The sequence below is a fragment of the Cinclus cinclus genome, chromosome 4 (genome assembly GCF_963662255.1).
Source record: "Cinclus cinclus chromosome 4, bCinCin1.1, whole genome shotgun sequence".
NCBI lineage: Eukaryota > Metazoa > Chordata > Aves > Passeriformes > Cinclidae > Cinclus > Cinclus cinclus.
In genome coordinates this window covers 65,395,232-65,422,953 of record NC_085049.1, presented here as the reverse complement: position 1 = coordinate 65,422,953, position 27,722 = coordinate 65,395,232, and the positions used below count along the sequence as shown (strand labels likewise).

The 27,722-nt window shown below is 48.1% G+C and overlaps 1 protein-coding gene across 1 annotated transcript; it reads right to left on the bottom strand.

Moving 5' to 3' along the window:
* Positions 1-16,156: 16,156 nt before the first annotated feature.
* Positions 16,157-23,015, bottom strand: LOC134043807 (protein TASOR-like). The gene is made up of 6 exons (XM_062492539.1): positions 22,994-23,015; positions 21,617-21,708; positions 20,374-20,478; positions 18,601-18,719; positions 17,517-17,536; positions 16,157-16,260 (listed from the first exon to the last, which is right to left on the bottom strand). Exons 3-6 carry the CDS (start codon positions 20,461-20,463, stop codon positions 16,157-16,159), a joined length of 333 nt encoding a protein of 110 aa, XP_062348523.1. The 5' UTR covers positions 20,464-20,478; positions 21,617-21,708; positions 22,994-23,015.
* Between the last annotated feature and the right edge of the window lie 4,707 nt (positions 23,016-27,722).

The window sequence follows — 27,722 nt, the reverse complement described above, 5'->3', positions numbered from 1 at the left end:
GGCAATTGTCACCTGCAAGGGGCTCCTGCTGCGTGGGGACAGCAGGATGGGGGCGTCCCGGGGGAAAAAGGCTGTTGGGAAGATGCTCTTGGAGGTAGAAAAGGGGGGCCTGCCATTCCTTAGGATTTCTTTTAGCTTATAATGGAAGCGCAGACACTCCATGTCCAAAGTGTTCTGGGTGATCTCCTCAAAGCCCCTCCAGGTCCCCAGCAGCGACCGCACCAGGTGAGATTCCCGGGTGCGGTGGCTGCGCCTCTTGGGAAACTGGAAATTTTCCATCCTCTCCTGGCACTGCCTGGTGACCACAAAGCTCCTGGAATCCCCGGGGGTCTCCCGGTCCCAGTCCTGTCCGTGCTCCTGCATGGACAGGGAGCTCCTGGAAGAGCTGTTCCGGTTAGTCCTTGCTCCTGCGGCATCCATGGATCTCATGATGCAGAAGCTCCTGCTTGGAAGCGGGGAGCGAGAATTCCCCTCAAAATATTCCTGGTCTGAGTCACCAAAGGAATTCTCCAAGGGATCTTCAAAGGCCAAGTCCTCCTGTGTGTCTTGGCTCGGGAGCACATCTGAGATATCCTCGGCATCACTGAACTCCAGGTTTTCTATAGAGGGCTCCCCGTGCTGATCCCACGGTGACGCCGGAATGGGAGAAGCGGGAATTTCTCCCTCTCCCACCTCGGCACAGTTGGGATCAGGGGACGCCCGGCATCCCTCGGGGTTGTGCTCCCACACGGGACATTCCCAGGCTGGGAAAGGGGCAGGACTGGGAATGCTGCCTGCCTCCAGATCCTCAGGGGAGAAGGGCTCCTGGCTGGGGCTCCCTCTGGCATCTCCCGCCTGGCTCCCGGGGCTGCCACAGCTCCCAGACCATCGGGAATTGTCTGGAGTGAGAGGGAGCACCCCAGAGAGACCCTCAGGGAGGGGCGATCCCGGCTCCGAAGCCTCCAGATCGTCCCACGGATCACACAGAGAAGGAAGAGTGGATCCCACGGGGGAGCGGGGAGCTGGGGGTTCCATCAGATCCTGGGAAAAGCTGGGATGGAAGGAGCCATCCAGGCTCCAGGCAGCCACGCTGACCTGAGCAGCTCCTCCTTCCCGGCACGGCTTCCAGAGGCGGCACAGCACCGACTCCCGCACCGCAGGAACACCGGGATTGGAGCCTCCAGCACCGGGAGAAGCAGGAGCTGAGTCGCTATGGATGTTTGGGATGCTCTGCTGCTGCCTGGGCAGCTCCTTGATGGCCGAGATCTCCCTGGAGGAGGGCTCTGACTCCAGGAGGTGATGGTAGTCAGGGATCTCCACGGTGTCATTCCCAGAGGAATTCTCTGCCCCATCCTCCCTCTGCTCTGCTCGGCAGTCATGTCCTGTCTCTGCGCAGTCCAAGGGGGAGTCCCGGCCATCTCCTGCTCCCATGGGATCATCCAGCTCCTCCCTACAGATGGCAGAGAGGCTTCCCTGCTGTTCTTCCAACAAAAGCCCGTTCCCACCTTGGTTTGACTCCTCAGCATCCAGGCAATTCAGGCTGGGATCAGCTTCACCCAGCCCCAGCTGGGAGCAGCAGCTGCTCCTCCCCAGGTCGCTCTGGGATGGTGACCAGGTGCCGTCCTCGTGCTGATCCTCTGGAGCAGCCCAGGGATCCGCACATCCATCGGGAGAGGTCAGGCACGGCGAGCTGGAGTCGGGGCACGGGGTCAGGGCCACTCCTTGCCCGCAGGGACACTCCGCGCTCCCAGCAGGCTCCCACCGTTCTCCAGAGGGGGCTGGATCCCGGATTTTCTGCTCGGAGCCGTGCCCGGTGTCTCCGGCCAGGCCGGGGCTGTCTGTAACGCTGTCAGGCTGTGCCCCGTGGCCAAGGCCGGGCTCAGTGGGGCATGGCAGCTCCCCACAGTCATTGTGGGGTGACCCCACCTCGGACGGACTGGGCACTCCAGCCCCGTCAGTCTCCAAATCCGGCCTGGCCGGAGCATCCCAGGGATCCGGGAGCTCGTCCTGGTTTTGTGAGGTCTCCTCAGGGAAGGCTCCGGGGTCAGGCGTGGCCCCAGGTGACAGCGCTGGGGAGGATCTGTGGGGGCAGGGGGATGCCAGCGAGCTGGGGCTGGGGGGCACGGGGTCCTCTTCAGGAGCACCCAACTCTGCCGGAGACACCCAATTCCCTGGATTCTGCTCGCATTCCATCTCGGCGTCGCTGCTCTCAGATGGCACCAAATCCATAGGGCCCATGAAGGGGAGTTCATCCTCCAACTCCTCTTCCTTCTCCTCCTCCATCTCCCTCCTCTCCTCTTTTTCTGGGCGCTCAGGGGGCTCCTGGGATTGCTCTCCTTCCTCAGCGGCTCCCCCAGGCTCAGCTCTTCCAGGATTTGCTTGCGAGGGCATGGAATCGCAGGCAGGCTGTGGATCAGCACCATCCTCAGCTCCCAGGGAATGCCCAGAGTCTCCCATTCCCTCCTCATCCTCAGGAGGGCCAGGGCCACTCCCCGAGCCTGCTTCCTGCTGGTTTTCCTGCCGCTCCCCTTTATCCTGGGGTGCACAGGGGGTGTCTGTGCATGGAGCTGTGCTGGAATTCGGGGCTTGGCTCCCAAGGTTTTCCGGGAATTTGGTGGGACAGCCGAGCTCCTCGGAAGGGCTGGGGGTGATCTCCGCATCCAGCAGGTCCTCCTTGACTGGCTCCTCCTGGAACACAATCCATAGGTTAAACCTCGTAGGAAAATGCAGGGAAAAAACCCACTGGAATATCTTTTCCTTCGTGCAAAACCGTTCCAGCCCCGAGAAAGCTCCTCCTTTGTTCAAGTTTTAAAGGAATTGTTTCATATAATTCAGGCTTGGAAGTATCTCAGCAGATCCCCATGTTTTATGTTTGCCCCAAGAATCTCCACTCCTGATCACGTGCAGAATGGAGAAAGTGCAAAAATTGATTTCAAGCTCTAACAGGAATGGAATTTTCATGGGTTTCACCAGAAGGATGAGGGAAATGATGCAAAGCGCTGCACTGGCACCTGTGTGGGGGAAAAGCTTCCAAGCCAACAAATCCCAGCTTTCCAAATCCATGGGAATGGCTGTGCCGGATTTGGAATTCTGCTCTGGGATGCTGGGAGCTGCCCTGATTCCTCAGTTGAGGACACACAAATTTGGAATTTAAATCAGGAACAGGTGCTGAGCTCAACATTTCCATTATTTTAATTTGGAATTTCTCCCCCTTGGAGAGCATCCCTGGGTACCCCACAAGCATATCTGCTTGATTCCTCTGGAAAATCCTGCTCTTTTAAGAGGAAAACCCTACTCCTCTTAACAGGAAAATCCTGAACCTCTAAGAGGAAAATCCTGCTCTTATAACAGAAAAATCCTGCACCTCTAAGAGGAAAATCCTGCATTTCTAACAGGAAAATCCTGCTATTTGAAGAGGAAAATCCTGCATTTCTAACAGGAAAATCCTGCTCTTTGAAGAGTGAAATCCTGCTCCTCTAACAGGACAATGTGCCCTGGAGCCCCCATGCCCGGACTCACCTTGGGAACCACCTCCTGCCCCCTGCCTGCCACATCCCGCTTTTCTCTGGAATGCTCCTGCAGGGAAAGGCTCTCGGGACAGCTGGTGGAGGAAGGCTCCTCCTCCCCGCAGGGCAGCTCCCCCGAGGAGGAGGACACCGTGCTGTCCACAGCTCCGGGAGCTCCGTCGGCATCCGTCTGGGAATCCGCGGCACTTTTCTCTGGCTGGGAAGCGCCCTGGGAAGGGGTGCTGGGATCCTGGGAGCTGCTGGGGGTCTGGTCGGGATCCGAGCCGGAGTCTGCAGGACATGTCTCGAAGCCAAAGCAGTCCTGGCTGTCATCACTGAGCTCCAGGAAACCACTGGAGCTGTTGATGGAGACAAATTTTTTGGGATTGATGTGCTCCACCACTTTCCTGGAGCTATTCAGGAGCTTGCTGGGCTTCCTGTAGAACAGAGCCACCCACATGTGCAGGATCAGCTTCATCCCTTCCACATCGTCGGGAAGATTGGGATCCCAGGGCCTGGGAAGGGAAGGAAAGAGTCAGAACCATCTCCACCCTTCCCCATTCAACTCTGGGGAATTCACCCCTGGAATTCACCCCTGGAATTCACCCCTGGAGGGCTCAGGCCCAAGGCAGAGGGGCACAGATCGCTCGATGCAGATTCCAGCTTTTCTTAGGAAAAAAAAAACAAAGCAGAGGAAATCTGAGCTCCAAAGGAGGGATGGATGACTCGGGGTTGTGGCTTTAGGTACCAATTCCAGCTGCAGAGCCACGGGAATTGCAGAATCCTGGAATGGTTTGGGTGGGAAGGGAGCTTAAATCCCCTCCAGTGCCACCCCTGCCACGGCAGGGACACCTCCCACTGTCCCAGGTGCTCCCAGCCCCAATGTCCCACCTGGCCTTGGGCACTGACAGGGATCCAGGGGCAGCCACAGCTGCTCTGGCAATTCCAGCCCAGCCAGGAATTCCTAATTCCCAAGATCCCATCCATCCCTGCCCTCTGGCAGTGGGAAGCCATTCCCTGTGTCCTGTCCCTCCAGGCCTTGTCCCCAGTCCCTCTGCAGCTCTCCTGGAGCCCCTTCAGGCCCTGGAATGTGCTGGAAGCTCTCCCTGGATCCTTTTCCCTTCTCCAGGGGAACATTCCCAGATCTCCCAGGCTGGCTCCAGCCCTGGAGCAGCTCAGCCGATGGGGTCTCCCCTGAGAGGGACAGAATTCCCTCTTTTCCTGCCACCCACACCACAGGATCAGCCCAGGACAGGGGTGGATTTCTGGGTCCAGCACACGAGGCTGGGTCACACCCACTTTGTGCCCCAAATCCTTTTTTCCCCAAGGAAAAACACACAGACCAACACGGGGAACAAACCCAATGGGAATGGAAAACAAAGGGATCATAGAAAAAGCCCATAAATCCCCAAAATTCCCGAGGCTGACTTACCCATGCAGGGCACGGACCACAGCTTTCTCCAAGGAATTACTGGTGTACCTGCTGTCCAGGTGGAAGAGGTATTTCCCTTTCCAGCGGCACGTGATCTTCATGGAATCCCCCCAGAAATTCACCGTGTGGCTCTTGGAAAAATCCTCTTTTTTCCTGAGAGAGCTCCTGCTGCGGGTGGGCTCCGAGGCACGGCTCTGCTGGTGCCAGAACGGCAGCACCTTCCCGACCAAGGGAGCCGCTGCAACGTTCCTGGAGGTGGTTTTGGGAAGAGCCCGGCCGGGATTGGGATTTCCTTTGGGATCTGGGGATTTCCCGGGATCCTCGGGCATGGGGGAGGCGTAGGAGTGCTCTGCTGAGATGATGGAGTGTGGGTTCACCTCCGGAGCTTCCCGAGGTGGGAACACCTGGAATAGGGCAGGGCTGGGATTCACGGAGCTCCGACTGAACATTCCGGACTTTTTCTCACCAGGAGGAGAGGAATCTGTTTTTTCAGGAAGTTCCTGGATCAGGGACACCCCGCTGGAGCTGGATCGTTTCCCCTGCTTATCCGCCCTGTGGTATTTATGGTCGGAAGCCACCCGCAGTGGGGATTTGGGGCTGGAAAGGTTTTGCTGCTCCAAGGAATCCCCGGATCCTTGCGGGGATCCCGGCAGCGCGACGATCCCACAATTCTTGGGAATAAAGGCGGGGATGCAGGAGCTCAAGGCAAGGTCAGCCAGAAGGTTCAAGGCGTGGGGCTCGCAGGTGTCCCCGGGCAGGGTACAGCCAGCAGGGATGGCCACGGGATAAACCCCATTCCTTGGGATCTCTGTGGGATCGACCCCATTCCTCGGGATCTCTGCAGGATAAACCCCATCCCCATTCCTCGGGATCTGTGTGGGATAAACCCCATTCCTCGGGATCTGTGTGGGATTAATCCCATCCCCATCCCTCGGGATCTGTGCGGGATCGACCCCATTCCTTGGGATATCTGAGGGATCAACCCCATTGCTCGGGATCTGTGTGGGATAAACCCCATTCCTCGGGATCTGTGCGGGATCAATCCCATTCCTCGGGATCTCTGAGGGATTAATCCCATCCCCATCCCTCGGGGTCTGTGTGGGATCGACCCCATTCCTCGGGATCTGTGCAGGATAAAACCCATCCCTTGGGATCTCTGCGGGATCAATCCCATTCCTCAGGATCTCTGCGGGATCGATCCCATTCCTCGGGATCTCTGCGGGATCGACCTCATCCCTTGGGATCTCTGTGGGATCAATTCCATTCCTCGGGATCTGTGTGGGATCAATCCCATCCCTCGGGATCTCTGCAGCATCAATCCCATCCCTCGGGATCTGTGCGGGATCAATTCCATTCCTCAGGATCTCTGAGCTCTGGGATTGGGGCGAAGCTGCGCTCGGAGGCTCTACAGGAGGGAAAGGAAAGGGAAAAATTCATTTAGAAAGGCGAAAAAAAAATAAAACCAGTTGAAAAATTTAAATTGGAATGAAATTCAAATTTAAAAAGGGAAAAACTCAATTTAAAAATTTAAATTTAAATATTCAATTGAAAAAGGGGAAAACTCAATTATAAAATTTAAATCTAATAGGGAAAAACTAAATTTAAAAATGGAAGAACTCAATCTAAAAAGGGAAAAACTCAATTTGAAAAGGGGAAAAATATTAATAAAAAAATATCAGAGGGGCTCCTTCCGCTCTGGGAGAGGGAAACAAAAGGAAAAAAAAAAATTTAAAAATGAAAAATCTAAATCTAAAAGCTCCTGAAATCCCAGCTGGGTTTGAGACACCTGGGAATTAAATTGAAATTTAATTTAAATTAAAATTTGCTTTAAATTTTAGCGAAGGGCAGAATAAGGCACAAAAAACTGGGAGTTTCTGACAGCCAAACTGGTTTTTTTTTTTTTTGGGATTCTTTTGGCACTTAGAAGGAGCCATCCCATGGAAGACATTGGCTGGATGCACTCTGAGAGCTCCAAAGGCTCCAGATTTTTTTAATTTTATTTTTCTTCCCTTTTAAAATTTAAATTTTCCTTTTTAAATTGATTTTTTTTCCTTCTCTTTTCCTCCCCCAGAGTGGAGGGATTTTTTTTTTCTCTTTTTAAATTTAGTTTTTTCCTTTTTAAATTTAGGTTTTTTTCCTTTTCCTTCCCCAGAGCAAAAGGAGCCGCTCTGATTTTTTTTAATTGATTTTTTCCCTCTCCCTAAATTTATATTTTCCTTTCTAAATTTGAGTTTTTCCTTTTAAAATTGATTTTTTTCCATTCCTTTCCCCACGTCAGAGAGGAATGAGCCACTCTGATTTTTTTTAATTGACTTTTTTTTGATTGATATTTTTTTTCCCTGTTTAAATTTAGTTTTACCTTATAAATTTTTTTCCCTTTAAATGGAGTTCTTCCCTTTTTAAATGGAGTTTTTCCCTTTTTAAATTCAGTTCTTCCCTTTCTAAATTTAGTTTTTTTCCTTTCTTAATTTGATTTTCCCCCTTTTTAAACTGATTTTTTTCCTCTTCCTCCCCCAGAGTGGAAGGATCCACTCTGATAATTTTTTTTTGTGTTGCTGTTGATTGATCATGGAATTCTGGAATGGCCTTGGACACTTGCAGAGATCTGGGGCAGCCACAGCTTTTCTGGGAATTCTCTTCCATGATTTCACCCCAATATTTGACATTTTCCCTGTTTCAACCCAACCCCTTTGTTTCATCCCTGCTGTTCAGGGCTCCAATCCACCTGAATCCCTTTAAATTCCTTTTAAAGGGATTTTTTTTCCCCTTTAAATTCCTTTTAAAGGGATTTTTTCCCAAGGGAGCAGCTCTCTCACCATTCCCTTCCTGCTGCTTTTCCGGAGCTTTTGATGCTTTGTTTTCCATGGTTTTCTGCATTTTGTTTTTCCCTGCCTTTGTGGCACTCTCAGCCAGAGGAATCTTCCTCTTGTCCAGATCCAGATTCTCCAGAGTTTTTGGCCTCTTTGCTTCCACACCAGGAGCACCAGGAGCTGGAATTTCCTTCTCAGCAGCTTCACACTGGGGCTTGAGGACAATTTCTGCAGCCAGCACCTCTGCACCTGGCACAGGGAAAAAAGCAGGAGGTTGTGCAAATTTAGGAATTCTTCGGATTAAAAATTAATTGGGAAGAGGGAGGGATGGAGGGAAAGGGTTTGTTGGTTTGTTTTTATGACTTTACTTCTCCTTATTCCCAGTAAAATCAGGAATAAAGTCATTTTCTGACCTGGAAGCAAAGGGAGGGAACAGCTCAGGCCACGGCAGCGCAAGCCAGGACAATTCCTGAGATTTATCCCGACGCTGCGGGCACTCGCAACGCTGGATAAACAGGAAGAAGCCAATCCCATTTTCCCAGCACTCACCTCTTTTCCTGCCGTGGGGCAACTGCAAATTGGCCAATTTCAGCATGGCCTGGCTGGAATTGCCCGCGGATCCCGATTTTGTGGCAACAGGGGGAGCAGCCGTGGCTTTGCTCTTGGCTGCCTCCCTGCTCCCGCTGCCAGCATCACCGGGACGCGCCCGTGCCTTTGGGGCCGCCGGATTCGGATTCTTCCTGACGCTCCTGCTGGACTTCCTCCTGCTGTCCCGGCCCCAGGGCTTGGTGGGAGAGGTGACGCTTTTTGTCCATCTCTCCAGAGCTGGATTTAGGGCCGCCGAGGAGGAGGAATCTCCGGGAGCAGCTCCCAGATTGCTGCCAGCACCCCTGAGACATTCCAAGGCAGCCGGAATTCCCAAGGTGTAGTCGCTGGGGTCGTGGAGGTATCGGCGCAGCTGCGCCAGGGACGGCTCCCAGAGTTTTTGGGAAGGGTGAGCTCCTTCATCCTGGGAAGGAAAGGGAATGCTGGCGGGCTGAGAGCATTCCTGAAGTCTGGAATATTCCCGGAGGTGCTCCTGGATGCAGGTGCTGCCCGTGCTGTTCCCTGAGGAATTGGCTGCTTCCCTTAAAGCGTAGCGGAGCCCAGGCAGGACGGAGGAGATTTTTAAGGATATGGCACTCCTGGCACTGCCTCCCTTGCCATCCCTGGGATCCTGCTTCCCAACTGTAGAAGGAAAATAATCATTGCTTTTAATCCAGTTAGGAAAGGATTGCATTCCCTACGTCGCTACCATGGTGCAGAGGCAAGGAAAACATGGAAGCAAAAAAGCTCAGCCCTGGGGGAAATGTCCTGGTTCGGTGTTTAAGGGAAGAAAGAATTCCAGGTGGGAGCCAAAAAAGTGATTGGTCAAAAAAACTAAAAGGGAACGCTGGTGCTGCATCAACCAGCCCAATCCAGCAGGGAATTCCAGCTTGGAAATCCTTCACTCCAGCAATTCCCAGTAAAGCCAACATCCAGGAGATCGGAAAGCACCCAGGACTTGGAATTTTTTATCTCTAAAGCTGTTTAAATGCAGAGAGTTCAGACTGGCACCAGACAAAAACTCATCACGCTATATCCCTGTGGGGATCCCAACACACATCCCAAACCTGCTCCACATGGATCCCAAACGTCCAAACATCCCAAACCTGCTCCACATGGATCCCAAACATCCAAAAATTCCAAACCTGTTCCACATGGATCCCAACACACATCCCAAACCTGCTCCACATGGATCCCAAACGTCCAAACGTCCCAAACCTGCTCCACATGGATCCCAAACGTCCAAACATCCCAAACCTGCTCCACATGGATCCCAACACACATCCCAAACCTGCTCCTGAGGAATTCCTGCTCCCATTCCTCCTGAGGCTGTGTGGACAGGAGGGAACAGACCCTGGCCTTGCAGGGAAACAGGAAATATGGAAATTTGTGTCTCTGCTGGGAATGACTCCCATGTGGAACTCCCCACGGCAGGGCAGATCCTCCTCTTCCATCTGAAATCCCTGCTGATCTCCATGCATCCCAAGCATTTGGAATCCCAGGAAAAGAGGTGTTGGGGAGAGGCAGGACTGCTTGGGTAATTCCATGAGGAAATTACAATTCCTGCTGCTCCCAATGGAAAACACCCAGGGATCCATCCATGTTTGGATCAACCAGGAACGCTCACTCGGGGTTATCCAGCGTTTTCCTGCCCCAACCCTTCCCTTCAAGTAGTGCTGCTGCTCTCTTCCCTCTGGGATGCTCCTTCTCCCACAGAATCTCTCTACAAGACCAGGAGCTCCCTGTTCTCCTCGCCCCTAGGATATCAGGAATAAATCCCTCTGCTCCTCCAACTTCCCTGCTTCAGGTGATGCCAGGATTGACTTTGGGATTTGGGATTTTCCACCTCAGGACGAGCCCAGATGTCCCTGATGCTGTTTGTGCTCTCCGATGACAGGAACAGGAGCCAGGCCAGGGAGGTTCAGGTTGGATTTTGGGAATAGAGTATTTATCCAGAGGGTGCTGGGGCACTCACCAGGCTCCTTAGGGAATAGGGACATTTTCAAGATTCCAGGCATGTTTGGACAACATTTTCAGGGACAGAGTGGGATTTTTGGGATGATTTATGGAATGGAACCTTCAAGTCCATCCATTTGGCAGGGACACCTCCCACTGTCCCAGGTGCTCCAACCTTTCCTTGGACATTCCAGGGATCCAGGGGCAGCCACAGCTGCTCTGGCAATTCCAGCCCAGCCAGGAACTCCCAATTCCCAAGATCCCATCCATCCCTGCCCTCTGGCAGCAGGAAGCCATTCCCTGTGTCCTGTCCCTCCAGGCCTTGTTTCCAGTCCTTCTCTAGCTCTCCTGGAGCCCCTTGAGGCCCTGGAATGTTCTGGAATCTCTCCCTGGATCCTTCCCTCTCCAGCCTGGGAATTCCCAGCTCTCCCAGCCTGGCTCCAGCCCTGGAGCAGCTCCATGGATTCCTCTGGACTCTCTCCAGCAGCTCCAGGTCCTGCTGCTGTTGTCCCCAGGGCTGGGATCTGGTGCTCCAGGGGCAGCCACAGCTTCTCTGGGAATTCCATCCCAGCTCCTCCCCATCCTCACAGGAATGATTCCTTCCCAAAATCCCATCTAAGCCTGCTCCTTGTTAGTTTGAAGCCATTCCCTGTGTCCTGTCACTCCCCATCCTTGTAAAAACAGTGGATTTTCCCCCTCTCTGCATTTTTTAGGCTCCCTGAGTTTGTCCTTCAGGAAAAGCAGCGTATTTGGGAATGCAAAGAGCCTGGATTCCCTTCCCAGCTCTCAGAGCTGAGATTCACCCTGCTGGCAGCAAAGCTCAGCCCAGCCCCTGTAGGTCCCCAATTTACAGATCCCACAGCAGAGAACTCCAAATCCTCCCTGGTTTTAAGGAAAAGTTCCCTTTCCCCACCTCTCCCCAGGCAGTGGCCTCTCCCTTGGTATCTCAGCAGAGGATTTTTTCCCCCCCCTTTGGAGCTGTGTCCAGCAAGTGCCACGTGGAGTTTTGGGATGGGAGCCAAGCTGGGCAGGAGCCAGGACCCCAGAGAGCTCAGGGATCAAGTGCATGGTGTTCAAAACTGCCTGGAGAGTCTTTGTCACATCCAACCCCTAAAAAGTCTTTGTTTGCCACTCCCATTCCCTTAAAAGTCACTTTCTTGTCACTCCCATTCCCATAAAAGTCACTTTCTTGTCACTCCCATTCCCTTAAAAGTAATTTTTTGGCACTGACATCCCCTTAAAAGTAATTTTTGGCACCCTCATTCCCTGAAAAATCATTTTTTGTCACCCCCATCACATGCAATGAGCCAGCAAAGCCTGGTTTAGATCAGCCCAAAATTCAAGAGAGCTGCAGATTTTCTCTCCCCCTTTTTAACACTGTGGCTGTGAGCAGAAAAATCAGCTTTTCATGAGAAACTGAGTGTGGATTCCAGCCCAAAACAGAGCCTGAGAGCAGCTCCTACCTCGGGGGCCCAGGGCCCGGGGGGAGAGGAACAGGAACAGGGCCAGGAGGCTCACGGGCTCCTTGGGCTCCAACCCTGCAAAACAAACAGCTCTGGGTCACCACAACTGCTCTGGGGCCAAAAAACTGCTCTGGGAAGAGAAAACAGTGTTTGGTTAGGAAACCTGGTTTGGTTTAAGAAACTAGGTTCAGTGTGAGAAACAAGGTTTGGGTAGAGAAGTGAGGTTTTGGTTCAGAAACCAGGTTTAGTTTGAGAAATCAGACTGAGTTTAAGAAACCAGGTTTAGGTTAAGAAACCAGGATTTGGGTTAAGAAATCAAGTTTAGTTTAGGAAACCAGGTTCAGTTTAAGGAACAAGTTTTAGGTTGAGAAACTGGGTTTAGGTTGAGAAACCAGGTTTTGGTCCAGAAACGAGGTTTGGATTAAGAAACCAGGTTTTGGTTAAGAAACCAAGTTTGGGTTAAGAAGTGAAGTTTTAGTTAGGAAACCTGGTTTGGGTTAAGAAACAAGGATTTGGTTAAGAAACCAGGTTTAGGTTGAAAAATGAGTTTCAGCTTGAGAAACCAGGTTCAGTTTAAGGAACAAGTTTTAGGTTAAGAAACCAGGTTTAGGTCTGAGAAACCAGGTCTAGTTTGAGAAATTAGGATTTGGGTTAAGAAAGCAGGTTTAGTTTAAGAAACCAGGTTCAGTTTAAGGAACAAGTTTTAGGTTAAGAAACCAGGTTTAGGTCTGAGAAACCAGGTTTCAGCCTGACAAACCAGGTTTAGGTTAAGATACAGGGTTCAGTTTAGGTTCCTAAACTCCCAAAACACAGCAGGAATTAAACCCAGCCTAACCCCAGCCTTACCATCCTCTCGTGCCAAGGCTGAGGACGTGAGGAGGATGAGAATTCCTTGGTCCTCCAAATATTTGATGATTGCCTGGAATACACAGGGGGAAAAAAAAAAAAAAAAATCAAACCCTACCCCTTCCATGCCACCTGTGCCAGCCGGGATCTGGGATCAAAATTCCTTAAAACCAAGAAATATCCTCATCAAGATGGCTGCAATTAATGAAGATTAATTAACGGAGATGAATAATCCATCCCTGACAGGAACTGCAGCCCAAAGGGGAAGGTTGTTACCAGCATCCTGGGAAAACACAAAATTCCAGAATGCCAGGAAAACACAAAATTCCAGGCACCACCTGGCGGGAGCTCAGCTGGATTTTGGGTTTCAGCATCAATGAATTTGTGGAAAACCAAAATGCCTGAGTGTAAAAATAGCATGGAATTCTGTCCCAAATTTCCAGGAGCAGATGGCTAAAGAGAGAAAATCTCAGCTTTTCCTTATGGTTGGGTGTTGTTTGGATTGTCTCTCCTTCTCCAAATTTGGATTTTTCTTTCATCTTTTCAGGAATTTTCCAGGAATTGAATGAACCTGGAAGCTCCCCCATCCCATGCCAGGCACTCAGACACAACACAGGATCAGGTTCAAGCCTGTTCCTCCAGGAAAACACAAAAACTTTGGGAATGCAGAGGGGAATATTCAGGACTCGGGACAGCAGCTCCTCCTTTGGGTGGCTCAAAGCAGACAGGAGAAGCGATTAAGAGCCAGAAAATCCAATGGAAAACTGGGAATTCTCAGTGCCAGGGTGATTTTCAGGGAGATGAGCACCAACAGGAGCCAAAGCCACAATTCCATTTTATTCCAAGGGAAAGGAAATCCAGGGAATTTTGCCTGGGAGCTGCTGCCAAAGTTGGATTCACCCACAGAGCTCAAAGGAGAGGGAGGGGGGGAGCACATCCCAAAGGGGCTGGAATGAGGGACATTGGATTAATCCAGGTTGGTTTGGCATGGAATTATAGAATGGTTTGGGTGGGAAGGGAATTTAAATGGACCTCCTGCCATGGCCTCCCACTGTCCCAGGTGCTCCCAGCCCCAATGTCCAGCCTGGCCTTGGGCACTGACAGGGATCCAGGGGCAGCCACAGCTGCTCTGGCAATTCCAGCCCAGCCAGGAATTCCTAATTCCCAAGATCCCATCCATCCCTGCCCTCTGGCAGTGGAAGCCATTCCCTGTGTCCTGTCCCTCCAGGCCTTGTCCCCAGCCCCTCTCCAGCTCTCCTGGAGCCCCTTCAGGCCCTGGAATGTGCTGGAAGCTCTCTCTGGATCCTTCCCTCTCCAGCCTGGGAATTCCCAGCTCTCCCAGGATGGCTCCAGCCCTGGAGCAATCCCGTGGGGTGGGGATGCTCTGCAGGAAGGATTCTGCTGATGGCTCTGAATTCCCAGCCCCTGCAGGGAGCTCAGCAAGGAGAGATTTTTGCTCCATTCCCCTTTTGCTCCTCCCGCTTCCAGCAGCAGAAAATCGCTCCAGAATTCAGGGAGTCCGGGTGCTTTTCCTGCAGGGATCCACCAACACTTCCTGGGGCACATTCCATGGGGGAATCTGCACTTCCAGGCACTTCAGAGCCAGGGGAGGATGATCCCAGCTGTGGATTTCCAGCCCTGGATTTCCAGGAGGAATCAAATGGGAGAGAGAAGCAGGAAGAGCAAAGCCCAGCCCCAAACCCCAGCAGGGATGGATGTGACACCAGGCTCACGTGTGCTGGAAAAAACAGAACATAAAAATACATCCCCAGGAAAGTTCTCCAGCTCGTGGCATTCATCTCCAGGTGATAAACAGAAAGAATAAATCTTTGAGAGCAATGAAGTAGGAAAATAACACTGAAAGCAGGGAAATTCAATCCGTTTTGCATTCACTGTGGATAACGACACCGAAAATTTCATTTCAAAATGAAATTGATTCACTTTTTTTCTCCCAGAAAAACACTCACCACGTCCTTTTCCTTCAGATTTTCCACCAGCTGATCCATTTTGGATTTATCCTTATTGGATATTTCCACCTCATAGAGACTGGAGTAAATCCCCTGAAAGCAAACTGGGAGGAAAAAATAAGGATTTGGTGTAGGAACTGTGCTTTTTCCCATGAATTCTGTCCCGGAAGAATGGGGGTAGAATTGGTGGAAGCACTGAAAATTGGAATATTTCACACCCACCTTCATTCCTGGTGTAATTTTTTTTCCCAAATGCAGCTTCTGGCAGCTTTTTCTTCAAGTCAGACAATCCCATGACGTGCTTGATGTCCAGGTTGGGAGGCCTGTGGGGATAAAACACCAAAATTTCAGGATTAAGGAGAGCTGGGACTTCTGTGGAAACCAAAAAAACCCAACCAAACAAACAAAAAAAACCCACAAGAAACAAACAAAAAAAAAAACCCTCTGGAAAAGGTGCAGCTTGGATAATTAGAGGATCCAGTTTTCAAATCCTGAAAATCCTCATATCCCACCTTTTGGGAATATTTCAAGCCAGGTTTAGAGCAGAAAATCCTGAAACCCCAGCTTTTGGGAATGTTCGAAGCCAGGTTTGGAGCAATCTGATTTGCTGGGAGGTGTCAGAATGAAATTGTTGTAAAAGTGCAGGATTTTCTCTCCTCACTCAGCTGCGACCCAACACCTTCCTGCCTGTGCCAGCATTCCAGCAAAGGATTGAGGGGGGAGAAGGACAGAAGTGTCCTGGGATGGATCCTGGGATGGGTCCCATAGGATGGGTCCCATAGGACGTGTCCCAGGACGTGTCCCATAGGATGCGTCCCATAGGATGTGTCCCAAAGGATGTGTCCCGTAGGATGGGTCCCATAGGATGGGTCCCAGGACGTGTCCCATAGGATGGGTCCCAGGATGGGTCCCGTAGGACGGGTCCCGTAGGACGGGTCCCGTAGGACGGGTCCCAGGACGTGTCCCATAGGACGGGTCCCAGGACGTGTCCCATAGGACGGGTCCCAGGACGTGTCCCATAGGACGGGTCCCAGGACGTGTCCCATAGGACGGGTCCCGTAGGATGGGTCCCAGGACGTGTCCCGTAGGATGGGTCCCGTAGGATGGGTCCCGTAGGACGGGTCCCAGGACGTGTCCCATAGGACGGGTCCCGTAGGATGGGTCCCAGGACGTGTCCCGTAGGATGGGTCCCGTAGGATGGGTCCCGTAGGACGGGTCCCACAGGATGCGTCCCATACGATGGGTCCCATACAATGGGTCCCAAAGGATGGGTCCCCTGATGGACGTGTCCTGTGACGTGTCCCCTGATGGACGTGTCCCATGACACGTCCCCTGACGGAGGTGTCTCATGACACGTCCCCGATGGACGCGTCCCGTGACCCATGACGCGTCCCCGATGGACGCGTCCCGTGACCCATGACGCGTCCCCGATGGACGCGTCCCGTGACCCATGACGCGTCCCCGATGGACGCGTCCCGTGACCCATGACGCGTCCCCGATGGACGCGTCCCGTGACCCATGACGCGTCCCCGATGGACGCGTCCCGTGACCCATGACGCGTCCCCAGCGGACGCGTCCCCTGAGGTGTCCCCTGGTGTACCCACGGCTGCACTCACAGCTGGGCTGGCACGGTGCAGCTGTAGGGGCTCCTCAGGGCGATGCTGCACAGCAGACGGCCCTGGATGGACAGCTGGCCCCGCCACGGGCAGTACGGCACTGAGGGACAGACGGACACGGGGACACAGGGACAGACGGACACGGGGAATAAAGGGAATAAAGGGACAGAGTGACACAGGGACAGACGGACACAGGGACAGACAGACATGGGGAATAAAGGGAATAAAGGGACAGAGTGACACAGGGACAGACAGACACAGGGACAGACAGACACAGGGAATAAAGGGACAGAGGGACACGGGGAATAAAGGGATAGAGGGACACGGGGACACAGGGACAGACAGACACAGGGACACAGGGACAGACACGGGGAATAAAGGGAATAAAGGGACAGAGTGACACAGGGACAGACAGACACAGGGAATAAAGGGACAGAGGGACACGGGGAATAAAGGGATAGAGGGACACGGGGACACAGGGACAGACAGACATGGGGAATAAAGGGAATAAAGGGAAAGAGGGACACAAGGACATGGGGACACAGGGACAGATGGACATGGGGAATAAAGGGAATAAAGGGATAGAGGGACACGAGGACACAGGGACATGGGGACAGAGGGACAGACGGACATGGGGAATAAAGGGAATAAAGGGATAGAGGGACACGGGGACACAGGGACAGAGGGACAACACAGGAGAGAAAAAGAGGTAAAAGTCCATGGATGAACCCAACCCAAACTGCAAAAAAGCACAACCCCAAACCCAACAACCACCACCGCAAACCACAGAACCCTAAACCCCAAAAACTGCAACTCCAACCCTAAAAACTACACTCCCAACCCCCGAAAACCAAAACCCAAAAAACCCCAAAACTGCAACTCCAAAAACCACAACCCCAACCCCAAAACCTACAAACCAACCCAAGAACCAGAACCCCAAACCCCAACAAAAATAACCCCAACCTCAAAAACCACAACCCAAACACCACAATCCCAACTCCAACAAAAAACCACAACCCCATTCCAAAAATCCCAAACCCCAAACCAAACAAAAACCAGAACCCCAAGCCCAAAACCTACAAACCAACCCAAGAACCATAACCCCAAAACACAACAAAAATCACAACCCCCACCCCAAAAACCCCAAACCCAACATCCTCAACCCCAAACAGCACAACCCCAAACCCAAAAGCCCCAAAACCACAACCTCAAACCCCAAAACCCCCAACCTCAAAAATCACAAACCCAAACCCTAAAACTGGAACCCCAAGCCCAAAAACCTCAACCCCAAAGCCCACAACCCCAAAAACCACAACCCCAAACCCAAAAACCCAAAACCCTGCAGCTCTCTCTCACCTTGGTAGTTTCTCTCCACTCTGCAGAAGACAAACAATAAACTTTATTAAGAATTAAATAAATATTAAATATATAAATATATTTACATATTTGTAATACATAATAATTAATAAAATATTAAAATAAATTAATAGAAAATAAATAATAAAAACATTCAGGGGTGGGAGCAGCAATAAAAGGAACATTCCCAGATATAGGGGAAAAAGGGGAAATTTGGCATTAGCAGTGAAAATGAAAGGAAAAAAAGAGAAATTTTGGGATCAAGGAGCACTCCCAGAGGAGCAGGGGGGATATTTGGGATCAGCAGTTCAAGGAGCACTCCCAGAGGAGCAGGGGGGATATTTGGGATCAGCAGTTCAGGGAGCACTCCCAGAGGAGCAGGGGGGATATTTGGGATCAGCAGTTCAGGGAGCACTCCCAGAGGAGCAGGGGGGATATTTGGGATCAGCAGTTCAGGGAGCACTCCCAGAGGAGCAGGGGGGATATTTGGGATCAGCAGTTCAGGGAGCACTCCCAGAGGAACAGGGGGGATATTTGGGATCAGCAGTTCAGGGAGCACTCCCAGAGGAGCAGGGGGGATATTTGGGATCAGCAGTTCAGGGAGCACTCCCAGAGGAGCAGGGGGGATATTTGGGATCAGCAGTTCAAGGAGCACTCCCAGAGGAGCAGGGGGGATATTTGGGATCAGCAGTTCAGGGAGCACTCCCAGAGGAGCAGGGGGGATATTTGGGATCAGCAGTTCAGGGAGCACTCCCAGAGGAGCAGGGGGGATATTTGGGATCAGCAGTTCAGGGAGCACTCCCAGAGGAGCAGGGGGGATATTTGGGATCAGCAGTTCAGGGAGCACTCCCAGAGGAACAGGGGGGATATTTGGGATCAGCAGTTCAGGGAGCACTCCCAGAGGAGCAGGGGGGATATTTGGGATCAGCAGTTCAGGGAGCACTCCCAGAGGAGCAGGGGGGATATTTGGGATCAGCAGTTCAGGGAGCACTCCCAGAGGAACAGGGGGGATATTTGGGATCAGCAGTTCAGGGAGCACTCCCAGAGGAGCAGGGGGCTCTAGGGCAGCAGTGGGGTTCCTTACAGCTCGTGCAGGGGCTGCAGCAGGGGGGTGTCCTTGTGCTCCCTGTGCAGGAAGATGTAGGGGCAGACCTGCCGGAGCCGCTGCGCCGCGCTGCCCCCGCTCACCTCGTACACGTAGTACTGGGGACACGGGACACCCCAAACACGGCCCCTCAGCTGTGGGCACCGCTGGCACCGCCCCGACAGCACAACCCACCCCAGACAGCACAGCCCCGAACCCAGAAACCCCAAAGGTACAGCCCCAAAAACCCCAAAACCCCAAACGGCACAGCCCCGAACCCAAAAATCCCAAACACCACAACCCCAACCCAAAAATCACAACCCCAAACCAACACAACCCCAAACCAAAAAAGCACAATCCCAAACCCAAAAAACCCCAACCCCAAAACCCCAAACCCCCCCAACCCCCGGCCCCAAAAACCCCAACCCCAAAACCCCTAACCCCCAAAACCCCAAGCCCAACAAGAACTGGAACCTCAGCCCCCAGGAGGGTTGGGGTTATTTGGGTTGGGATTTTTGGGAGTTCTGGTGTTTGGTGTTGGGGTTTTGCGGGTTGGGTTTTTTTTATCCCCAGTCGCAGGCACGAGTTGAAAATTCCATTTTTGAAAGTGGAAAATTTCCAGTTTTGGGGAGTGGAAAGTTCCCAGCTTTGGAAAACTGAAAATTCCAGTATTTGGGGTTCCACCACCCCAGGTACAAGCTGAGAATCCCTGTCCCTGGGAAGCTGAGCCGTAGCCTTTTCCCATATCCTTTCCCTTATCCTTCTCCCACATCCTTCCCCATCCCCACTCCCACATCCTTTTCTCCCATCCCCACTCCCCCATCCATTCCCCTATCCCCACATCCTTTCCCTATCCCCACTCCCCCATCCCCATTCCCCCATCCTTTTCCCATCCCCATTCCCCAATCCCCATTCCCCCATCCTTTTCCCATCCCCTTTCCCCAATCCCCATTCCCCCATCCTTTTCCCATCCCCTTTCCCCCATCCCCATTCCCCCATCCTTTCCCCATCCCCTTTCCCCATCCCCACTCTCCCATCCTTTCCCCATCCCCATTCCCCTCTCCCCTCTCCCCCATCCCCTATCCCCATTCCCCTCTCCCCATTCCCCCATACCCACTCCCCATTCCCCACTCCCCCATCCCTTCTCCCATATCCATTCCCCTCTCCCCACTCCCCCATCCTCTCCCACCCCCATATCCTTTCCCCTATTCCCATTCCCCTCTCCCCACTCCCCCATCTTTTCCCATCCTCATCCCCACTCCCCCATCCTCATCCCCACTCCCCCATCCTCATTCCCCACTCCCCCATCCTCATTCCCCACTCCCCCATCCTCATTCCCCACTCCCCCATCCTCATTCCCCACTCCCCCATCCTCATTCCCCACTCCCCCATCCTCATTCCCCACTCCCCCATCCCTTCTCCCATATCCATTCCCCCATCCCCACTCCTCTCCCACCCCCATATCCTTTCCTCATCCCCATTCCCCCACATCCCCATTCCCCCACATCCCCATTCCCCCACATCCCCATTCCCCCACATCCCCTCTCCCCATTCCCCCATCCCCTTTCCCCTATACCCATTCCCCACTCCCCCATCCCCATTCCCCACTCCCCCATCCCCATTCCCCACTCCCCCATCCCCATTCCCCACTCCCCCATCCCCATTCCCCACTCCCCCATCCCCTCCCACCCCCATATCCTTTCCCCTATTCCCATTCCCCTCTCCCCACTCCCCCATATCCTTTCCCACCCCCATTCCTGACACCTGTGGTACCTGGCTGCTGTCACGGGCGGGCCGGGGGCACGGGTGGCACTCGTGGCCCGGGAAGGGACACGCGGAGCTGCCCGAGGAGCTCTCAGCCATGGCTCTCACCTTGCCCTTGGGGGAAAAAAAAACCCCAAACCATCATTCCCAGCAGCTGGAATTCCTGGGAAATGGAACTGCTGGGAGCTCGGCCTTGGGCACAGTGAGCTGCTGGAATTCCAAAAATCCAGGTGGGATTGGGATGGGAGGATGAAGTGGTGGAAGGGTGGGTTGGGAAAAAGCTCCACAGGGATGGAGGAATGGAAAAAAATCTCAAACCTTCCAAAATTCCTGAAAATCTAAGGAAAAAATCTGGAGTTTGATTTTAAATCCCAGCAGAATTATGGCTGCAAAAATCTCCTTTAAAGAGAAATTCCCAATTTCAGGAGTTTGGGTTTGGAATCAGCTCCAGAAAAGGAAGAAGACAAAATCCTCAAACTTGCCATAATGCCTGAGAATCCAAGGAAAAAATTGGAGTTTGATTTTAAATCCCAGCAGAATTATTGGGAACAAAATCTCCTTTAAAGAGAAATTCCCAGTTTAAGGAGTTTGGGTTTGGAATCAGCTCCAGAAAAGGAAGACGGAGAAGAAAAAAATCCTCAAACTTCCCAAAATTCCTGAGAATCCAAGGAAAAATCTGGAGTTTGATTTTAAATCCCAGCAGAATTATGGCTGCAAAAATCTCCTTTAAAGAGAAATTCCCAGTTTAAGGAGTTTGGGTTTGGAATCAGCTCCAGAGGGAAAGAATCATTAAAAATGGGGGGGAAAAAAAAATCCTCAAAATTCCTGAAAAATCCAAGGAAAATTCTGGAGTTTGATTTTAAATCCCAGCAGAATTATTGGGAACAAAATCTCCTTTAAAGAGAAATTCCCAATTTCAGGAGTTTGGGTTTGGAATCAGCTCCAGAGGGAAAGAATCATTAAAAATGGGGGGGAAAAAAAATCCTCAAAATTCCTGAAAAATCCAAGGAAAATTTTAGAGTTTGATTTTAAATCCCAGCAGAATTATTGGGAACAAAATCTCCTTTAAAGAGAAATTCCAATTTCAGGAGTTTGGGTTTGGAATCAGCTCCAGAAAAGGAAGAAATAAAAAAAAAAAAACAAACCAAAAAACCAAAAAACCTCAAACATCCCAAAATTCCTGAAAATCCAAGGAAAAAACTGGAGTTTGATTTTATACCCCAGCAGAATAATTTGGGATAAAAGGTTTTACCTTGATCAGTTTACAGATGACAACGTATCCTGATTTTCCGTGGTGCCAAGGTCTGGGCTGCAGGCAATCAGAATATTTGGAAATATAAATCCCTGGGAATGCAAAGAATGGAAATTATTTGGCATCAGGGAAAATTATTCCCAAAAAATTCGGTAAATTGGGAGTTTTCCTCACGGAAATGGGAGCAGAGGCAGCAAAAGAAAATGAGAAATATTCCAAGAAAATGAGAAATATCCCAAGAAAATGAGAAATATTCCCAAGAAAATGAGAAATATTCCCAAGAAAATGAGAAATATTCCCAAGAAAATGAGAAATATTCCCAAGAAAATGAGAAATATTCCAAGAAAATGAGAAATATGCACAGGAAATGAGAAATATGCACAGAGTCAGAAAAATATTCCCCACAAAGGAGAAATATTCCCCAAAAAGGAGAAATATTCCAAGAAAATAAGAAATATGCAGAGGAAATGAGAAATATGCACAGGAAATTAAAAACATGCACAGGAAATCAAAAAAATATTCCCAGAAAATCAAAAATATTCCCAAGAAATCAAAAATATTCCCAGGAAATCTGAAATATTCCCAAGAGACAGAAAAATATTCCCCAAAAATGATAAATATTCCAAGAAAATCAAAAATATTCCCAAGAGACAGAAAAATATTCCCCAAAAATGAGAAATATTCCCCAAAAATGAGAAATATTCCCCAAAAATGAGAAATATTCCCCAAAAATGAGAAATACACACAGGAAATTAAAAATTTTCCCAAGAAATCAAAAATACTCCCAAGAAATCTGAAATATTCCAAAAAAATCTGAAATATTCCCAGGAGACAGAAAAATATTCCCCAAAAATGAGAAATATTCCCCAAAAATGAGAAATATTTGCAGAAAAAAAAACCCGAAAAATATTTCCAGAAAATAAGAAACACTTCCAGGAAAATAAAAAATATTCCCCAAAAATGAGAAAGATTCCCAAAAACATTGAAAAATGCTCCCAAAAAGTGAAAAAAATTCCTCAAAAAATGAAAAAAATTCCTAAAAATATGAAAAAAATTCCTAAAAAAAAATGAAAAAAAATCCTAAAAAAATGAAAAATGCTCCCAAAGAATTAGTAATGGTCCCAAAAAAATTGAATATTCCTTCAAAAACCAAAAATAGTCTCAAAAAAATGAAAAATATTCCTAAAAAAAAAAAAAAAAAATGAAAAATGCTTCCCCCAAACATAAAAACATTCCCAAAAATTGAAAAATACTCCCAAAAAAATGGAGACTATTCCTCAGGAGTTGTGGTTTTCTGCAGGAGCTGCTGATTTTCAGAGTGTAAATTTGTTTTCCCCCAAAAAAATTAAAAAATAAATAAAATTTAGGAATTTTTACCTTTGTTGGAATCTGCCAAGGTGCAAAAGGAGCTGCTGTTCAAAAGGATCCCGCTCTGAAAAACCTGCAGGGAATAAAAAAATAAAATTAATCAAATTTTAAAAATCAATAAAATTTATTTTCTGGGGTATTTTTTGGTGGGTTTTTAGGATTCCCAAAAAATCCTATAAATAAATAAATGATCATTAAAAGGGAATTTCCAGTGGATTCCTAAAAAAATCCTATAAATAAATAAATGATCATTAAAAGGGAATTTCCAGTGGGTTCCCAAAAAATCCTACAAATAAATAAATGATCACTAAAAAGGAATTCCCAGTGGGTCCCAAATCCCATCAATAAATAAATGATGATTAAAGGGAATTCCCAGTGGATCCCAAATCCCATAAATAAATAACTGATGGTTAAAGGGAATTCCCAGTGGATCCCAAATCCCATAAATAAATAACTGATGGTTAAAGGGAATTCCCAGTGGATCCCAAATCCCATCAATAAATAACTGATGATTACAGGGAATTCCCAGTGGATCCCAAATCCCATCAATAAATAACTGATGGTTAAAGGGAATTCCAGTGGATCCCAAATCCCATCAATAAATAACTGATGGTTAAAGAGAATTCCCAGTGGATCCCAAATCCCATCAATAAATAACTGATGATTACAGGGAATTCCCAGTGGATCCCAAATCCCATCAATAAATAACTGATGATTACAGGGAATTCCCAGTGGATCCCAAATCCCATCAATAAATAACTGATGATTACAGGGAATTCCCAGTGGATCCCAAATCCCATCAATAAATAACTGATGGTTAAAGGGAATTCCCAGTGGATCCCAAATCCCATCAATAAATAACTGATGATTACAGGGAATTCCCAGTGGATCCCAATCCTATAAATAAATAACTGAAGATTAAAGGGAATTCCCAGTGGATCCCAAATCCTATAAATAAATAACTGAAGATTAAAGGGAATTCCCAGTGGATCCCAAATCCCATCAATAAATAACTGATGGTTAAAGAGAATTCCCAGTGGATCCCAAATCCCATCAATAAATAACTGATGATTACAGGGAATTCCCAGTGGATCCCAAATCCCATCAATAAATAACTGATGATTACAGGGAATTCCCAGTGGATCCCAAATCCCATCAATAAATAACTGATGATTACAGGGAATTCCCAGTGGATCCCAAATCCCATCAATAAATAACTGATGGTTAAAGGGAATTCCCAGTGGATCCCAAATCCCATCAATAAATAACTGATGATTACAGGGAATTCCCAGTGGATCCCAATCCTATAAATAAATAACTGAAGATTAAAGGGAATTCCCAGTGGATCCCAAATCCTATAAATAAATAACTGAAGATTAAAGGGAATTCCCAGTGGATCCCAAATCCCATCAATAAATAACTGATGGTTAAAGGGAATTCCCAGTGGATCCCAAATCCCATCAATAAATAACTGATGATTACAGGGAATTCCCAGTGGATCCCAATCCTATAAATAAATAACTGAAGATTAAAGGGAATTCCCAGTGGATCCCAAATCCTATAAATAAATAACTGATGGTTAAAGGGAATTCCAGTGGATCCCAAATCCTATCAATAAATAACTGATGCTTAAAGGGAATTCCAGTGGATCCCAAATCCCATCAATAAATAACTGATGGTTAAAGGGAATTCCCAGTGGATCCCAAATCCTATAAATAAATAACTGATGGTTAAAGGGAATTCCCAGTGGATCCCAAATCCCATCAATAAATAACTGATGGTTAAAGGGAATTCCAGTGGATCCCACATCCCATCAATAAATAACTGATGGTTAAAGGGAATTCCCAGTGGATCCCACATCCCATCAATAAATAACTGATGGTTAAAGGGAATTCCAGTGGATCCCACATCCCATCAATAAATAACTGATGGTTAAAGGGAATTCCCAGTGGATCCCAAATCCTATAAATAAATAACTGATGATTACAGGGAATTCCCAGTGGATCCCAAATCCTATAAATAAATAACTGGTGGTTAAAGGGAATTCCAGTGGATCCCACATCCCATCAATAACTAACTGATGGTTAAAGGGAATTCCAGTGGATCCCACATCCCATCACTCAGCAGCAGGCTGTGATCCCGGGTTCTGGTGGAAATTCCATCCTTTTGTACCTCGTGGTGTTGATCCAAGAGCAGCAATGTCACCGTTTCCTGCAGCCCTTCCTGGCTGCCTCCAGCAGCTCCTTTGCTTTGCAGCTGGAAGAACAAAAATCAAAACCAGATCAAAGGAACGTTGGAATTTTGGTAGGGGGTGACAGCACAGAGAGTCAAAGGGAAAAATAAAAAAATAAAAACTCTTTGTCTAATTGGTTTGGTTTTTTCAGGATCGAGGTAAAATAAAATATAAATAGAATAATAAAATAAAATAATAAAATAAAATATAAAATATAAAATATAAAATAAAATAAAATATAAAATAAAATAATAACAAAATAAAATAAAATATAAAATAAAATAAAACAATAAAATAAAGTAAAATATCAAAATAAAATAACAAAATAAAATAAAAATAAAATAAAATTAAAAATAAAATAAAATATTAAAATAAAATAACATATTAAAATAAAATAACAAAATAAAATAAAAATAACACAAAATATAAAATAAAATATTAAAATAAAATAACATATTAAAATAAAATAACAAAATAAAATAAAATAACAAAATAACAAAATAAAATAAAATAACAAAATAACAAAATAAAATAAAATAACAAAATAAAATAATAAAATAAAATATTAAAATAACGAAATAAAATAACGAAATAAAATAAAATAAAAATAATAAAATAAAATAAAATAAAATAATAAAATAAAATAAAATATAAAATAAAATAAAATATAACAAAATAAAATAAAATATAAAATAAAATATAAAATAAAGTAAAATATAAAATAAAATAATAAAATAAACCAATAAAATAAAATATAAAATGGAACACCAGTGACAGCACAGCTGGATAAACACCTGGCTGTGGTTTTAATTATTGAGCCATAAAATCCCAGCCCAAACAAAACCAAAAACAAACAAAAAAGGAAGGAAAAATTGAGGCGTAAGGAAAACGAAACACGACGGCAACGGGAAAGATCGGCGGGAATTCCGCGGGGGGGGGGGGGGAACGGCGGGAATTCCGCGGGGGGGGGGGGGGGGGAAACGGCGGGAATTCCGCGGGGGAAATGGGGAAAATCCCTCAGGGCAAGCAGAGCTGCAGCTCCCTGGACTGGCAGGGACGATGGCAATGGGGGAGGCCTGGAGGTGAGGGAAGAACAATCCCTTTTGTTCCTTTAGCTTTTACAACTCACAGGCAAATCGAGACATTATTCCTGATTTCCTTTTTTTTTTTTTTTGGTTTTTCTTCAATCCAGCTCCCAGGGGGATTATCCAGGATTTTCATCATTTTGCAGGTTGGGAATTGGATGTTTTGAAGATCTCCTTTCCATCCGAAATAATTTTTAAAGTTCTTTTTTTTTAATCCATGCTAACCAGAGTGGATATTTCCATTGCCAGAGAGAACAGCCTGCTTCTCATGGCAAGCAAAATGGGAATGTGGGGGTGATGCTATCCCAAAAGTGGGAGGGTAGGGGTTTGAAAAGTGGGAATGTGGGGATGAAGGAATTTTGAAAGTGGGAATGTGGGGATGAAGGAATTTTGAAAGTGGGAATGTGGGGATGAAGGAATTTTGAAAGTGGGAATGTGGGGATGAAGGAATTTTGAAAGTGGGAATGTGGGGATGAAGGAATTTTGAAAGTGGGAATGTGGGGATTTTGAAAGTGGGAATTAAGTGATTCTCAAACTGGGAATGTGGGGATGTGAAAAGTGTGAATTTGGGGATTTTGAAAGTGTGGATGAGGGGATTTGGAAAGTGGGAAATAAGTGATTCTGAAAGTGGGAATGTGGGGATCTAAAAAGTGGGAAGGAAAGGATCCTGAAAGTGGGAAGGAAAGGATCCTGAAAGTGGGAAGGAAAGGATCCTGAAAGTGGGAAGGAAAGGATCCTGAAAGTGGGAAGGAAAGGATCCTGAAAGTGGGAAGGAAAGGATCCTGAAAGTGGGAAGGAAAGGATCCTGAAAGTGGGAAGGAAAGGATCCTGAAAGTGGGAAGGAAGGCATTTTACAAGTGGGAATGTGGAGATGAAGGGATTTTGAAAGTGGGAATGTGGGGATCTGAAAAGTGGGAATGTGGGGATCTGAAAAGTGGGAATTAAGTGATTCTGAAAAGTGGCAAGGTGGGGATGAAGGGATTCTGGAAGTGGGAATGTGGAGATATTTAAAGTGGCCCAGGCAGGTGGAAAAAGCAGAAGAAAAGGTGAAGGCAGAGAAATCCCAAACATCTGCCTTGAGCTCACTGAGCAGAAATGCAACCCATGCAAGGGAATTCCCCCAATTCCAAAGGAATTTTCAACACCATTGGCTGCACAGAGTTTTTTAATTCTTGATTGCGATGGAGGGGAAAAACAAAGAAAAAAAAAAAAAATTCAGGATTTGCAAGGGGAGCTCTGTGAAACAAAGCTGCCAAGAAATCAGAATTTCCAGAAGCCGGCAGCTCCAAAAAAAAAAAAAAAAAAAAATAAAATAAATAAAATTTAAAAAAAAAAATTAAATCCCTTTTTTTTTTTTTTTTTCCCCCTTAAAAATGCCCAGCTCACCTGGCTGAGGAAAAGCTCCTTTTCCAGCAGGACT

Coding starts and splice junctions, on each gene's coding strand:
- LOC134043807 (XM_062492539.1), bottom strand. CDS start 20,463: ATGGCTGAGAGCTCCTCGGGCAGCTCCGCGTGTCCCTTCCCGGGCCAC. Junction 18,720..20,373: donor CCGCCCGTGACAGCAGCCAG/GTACCACAGGTG, acceptor CCGTGTCCCCAG/TACTACGTGTACGAGGTGAG. Junction 17,537..18,600: donor CTGCAGCCCCTGCACGAGCT/GTAAGGAACCCC, acceptor TGTCTTCTGCAG/AGTGGAGAGAAACTACCAAG.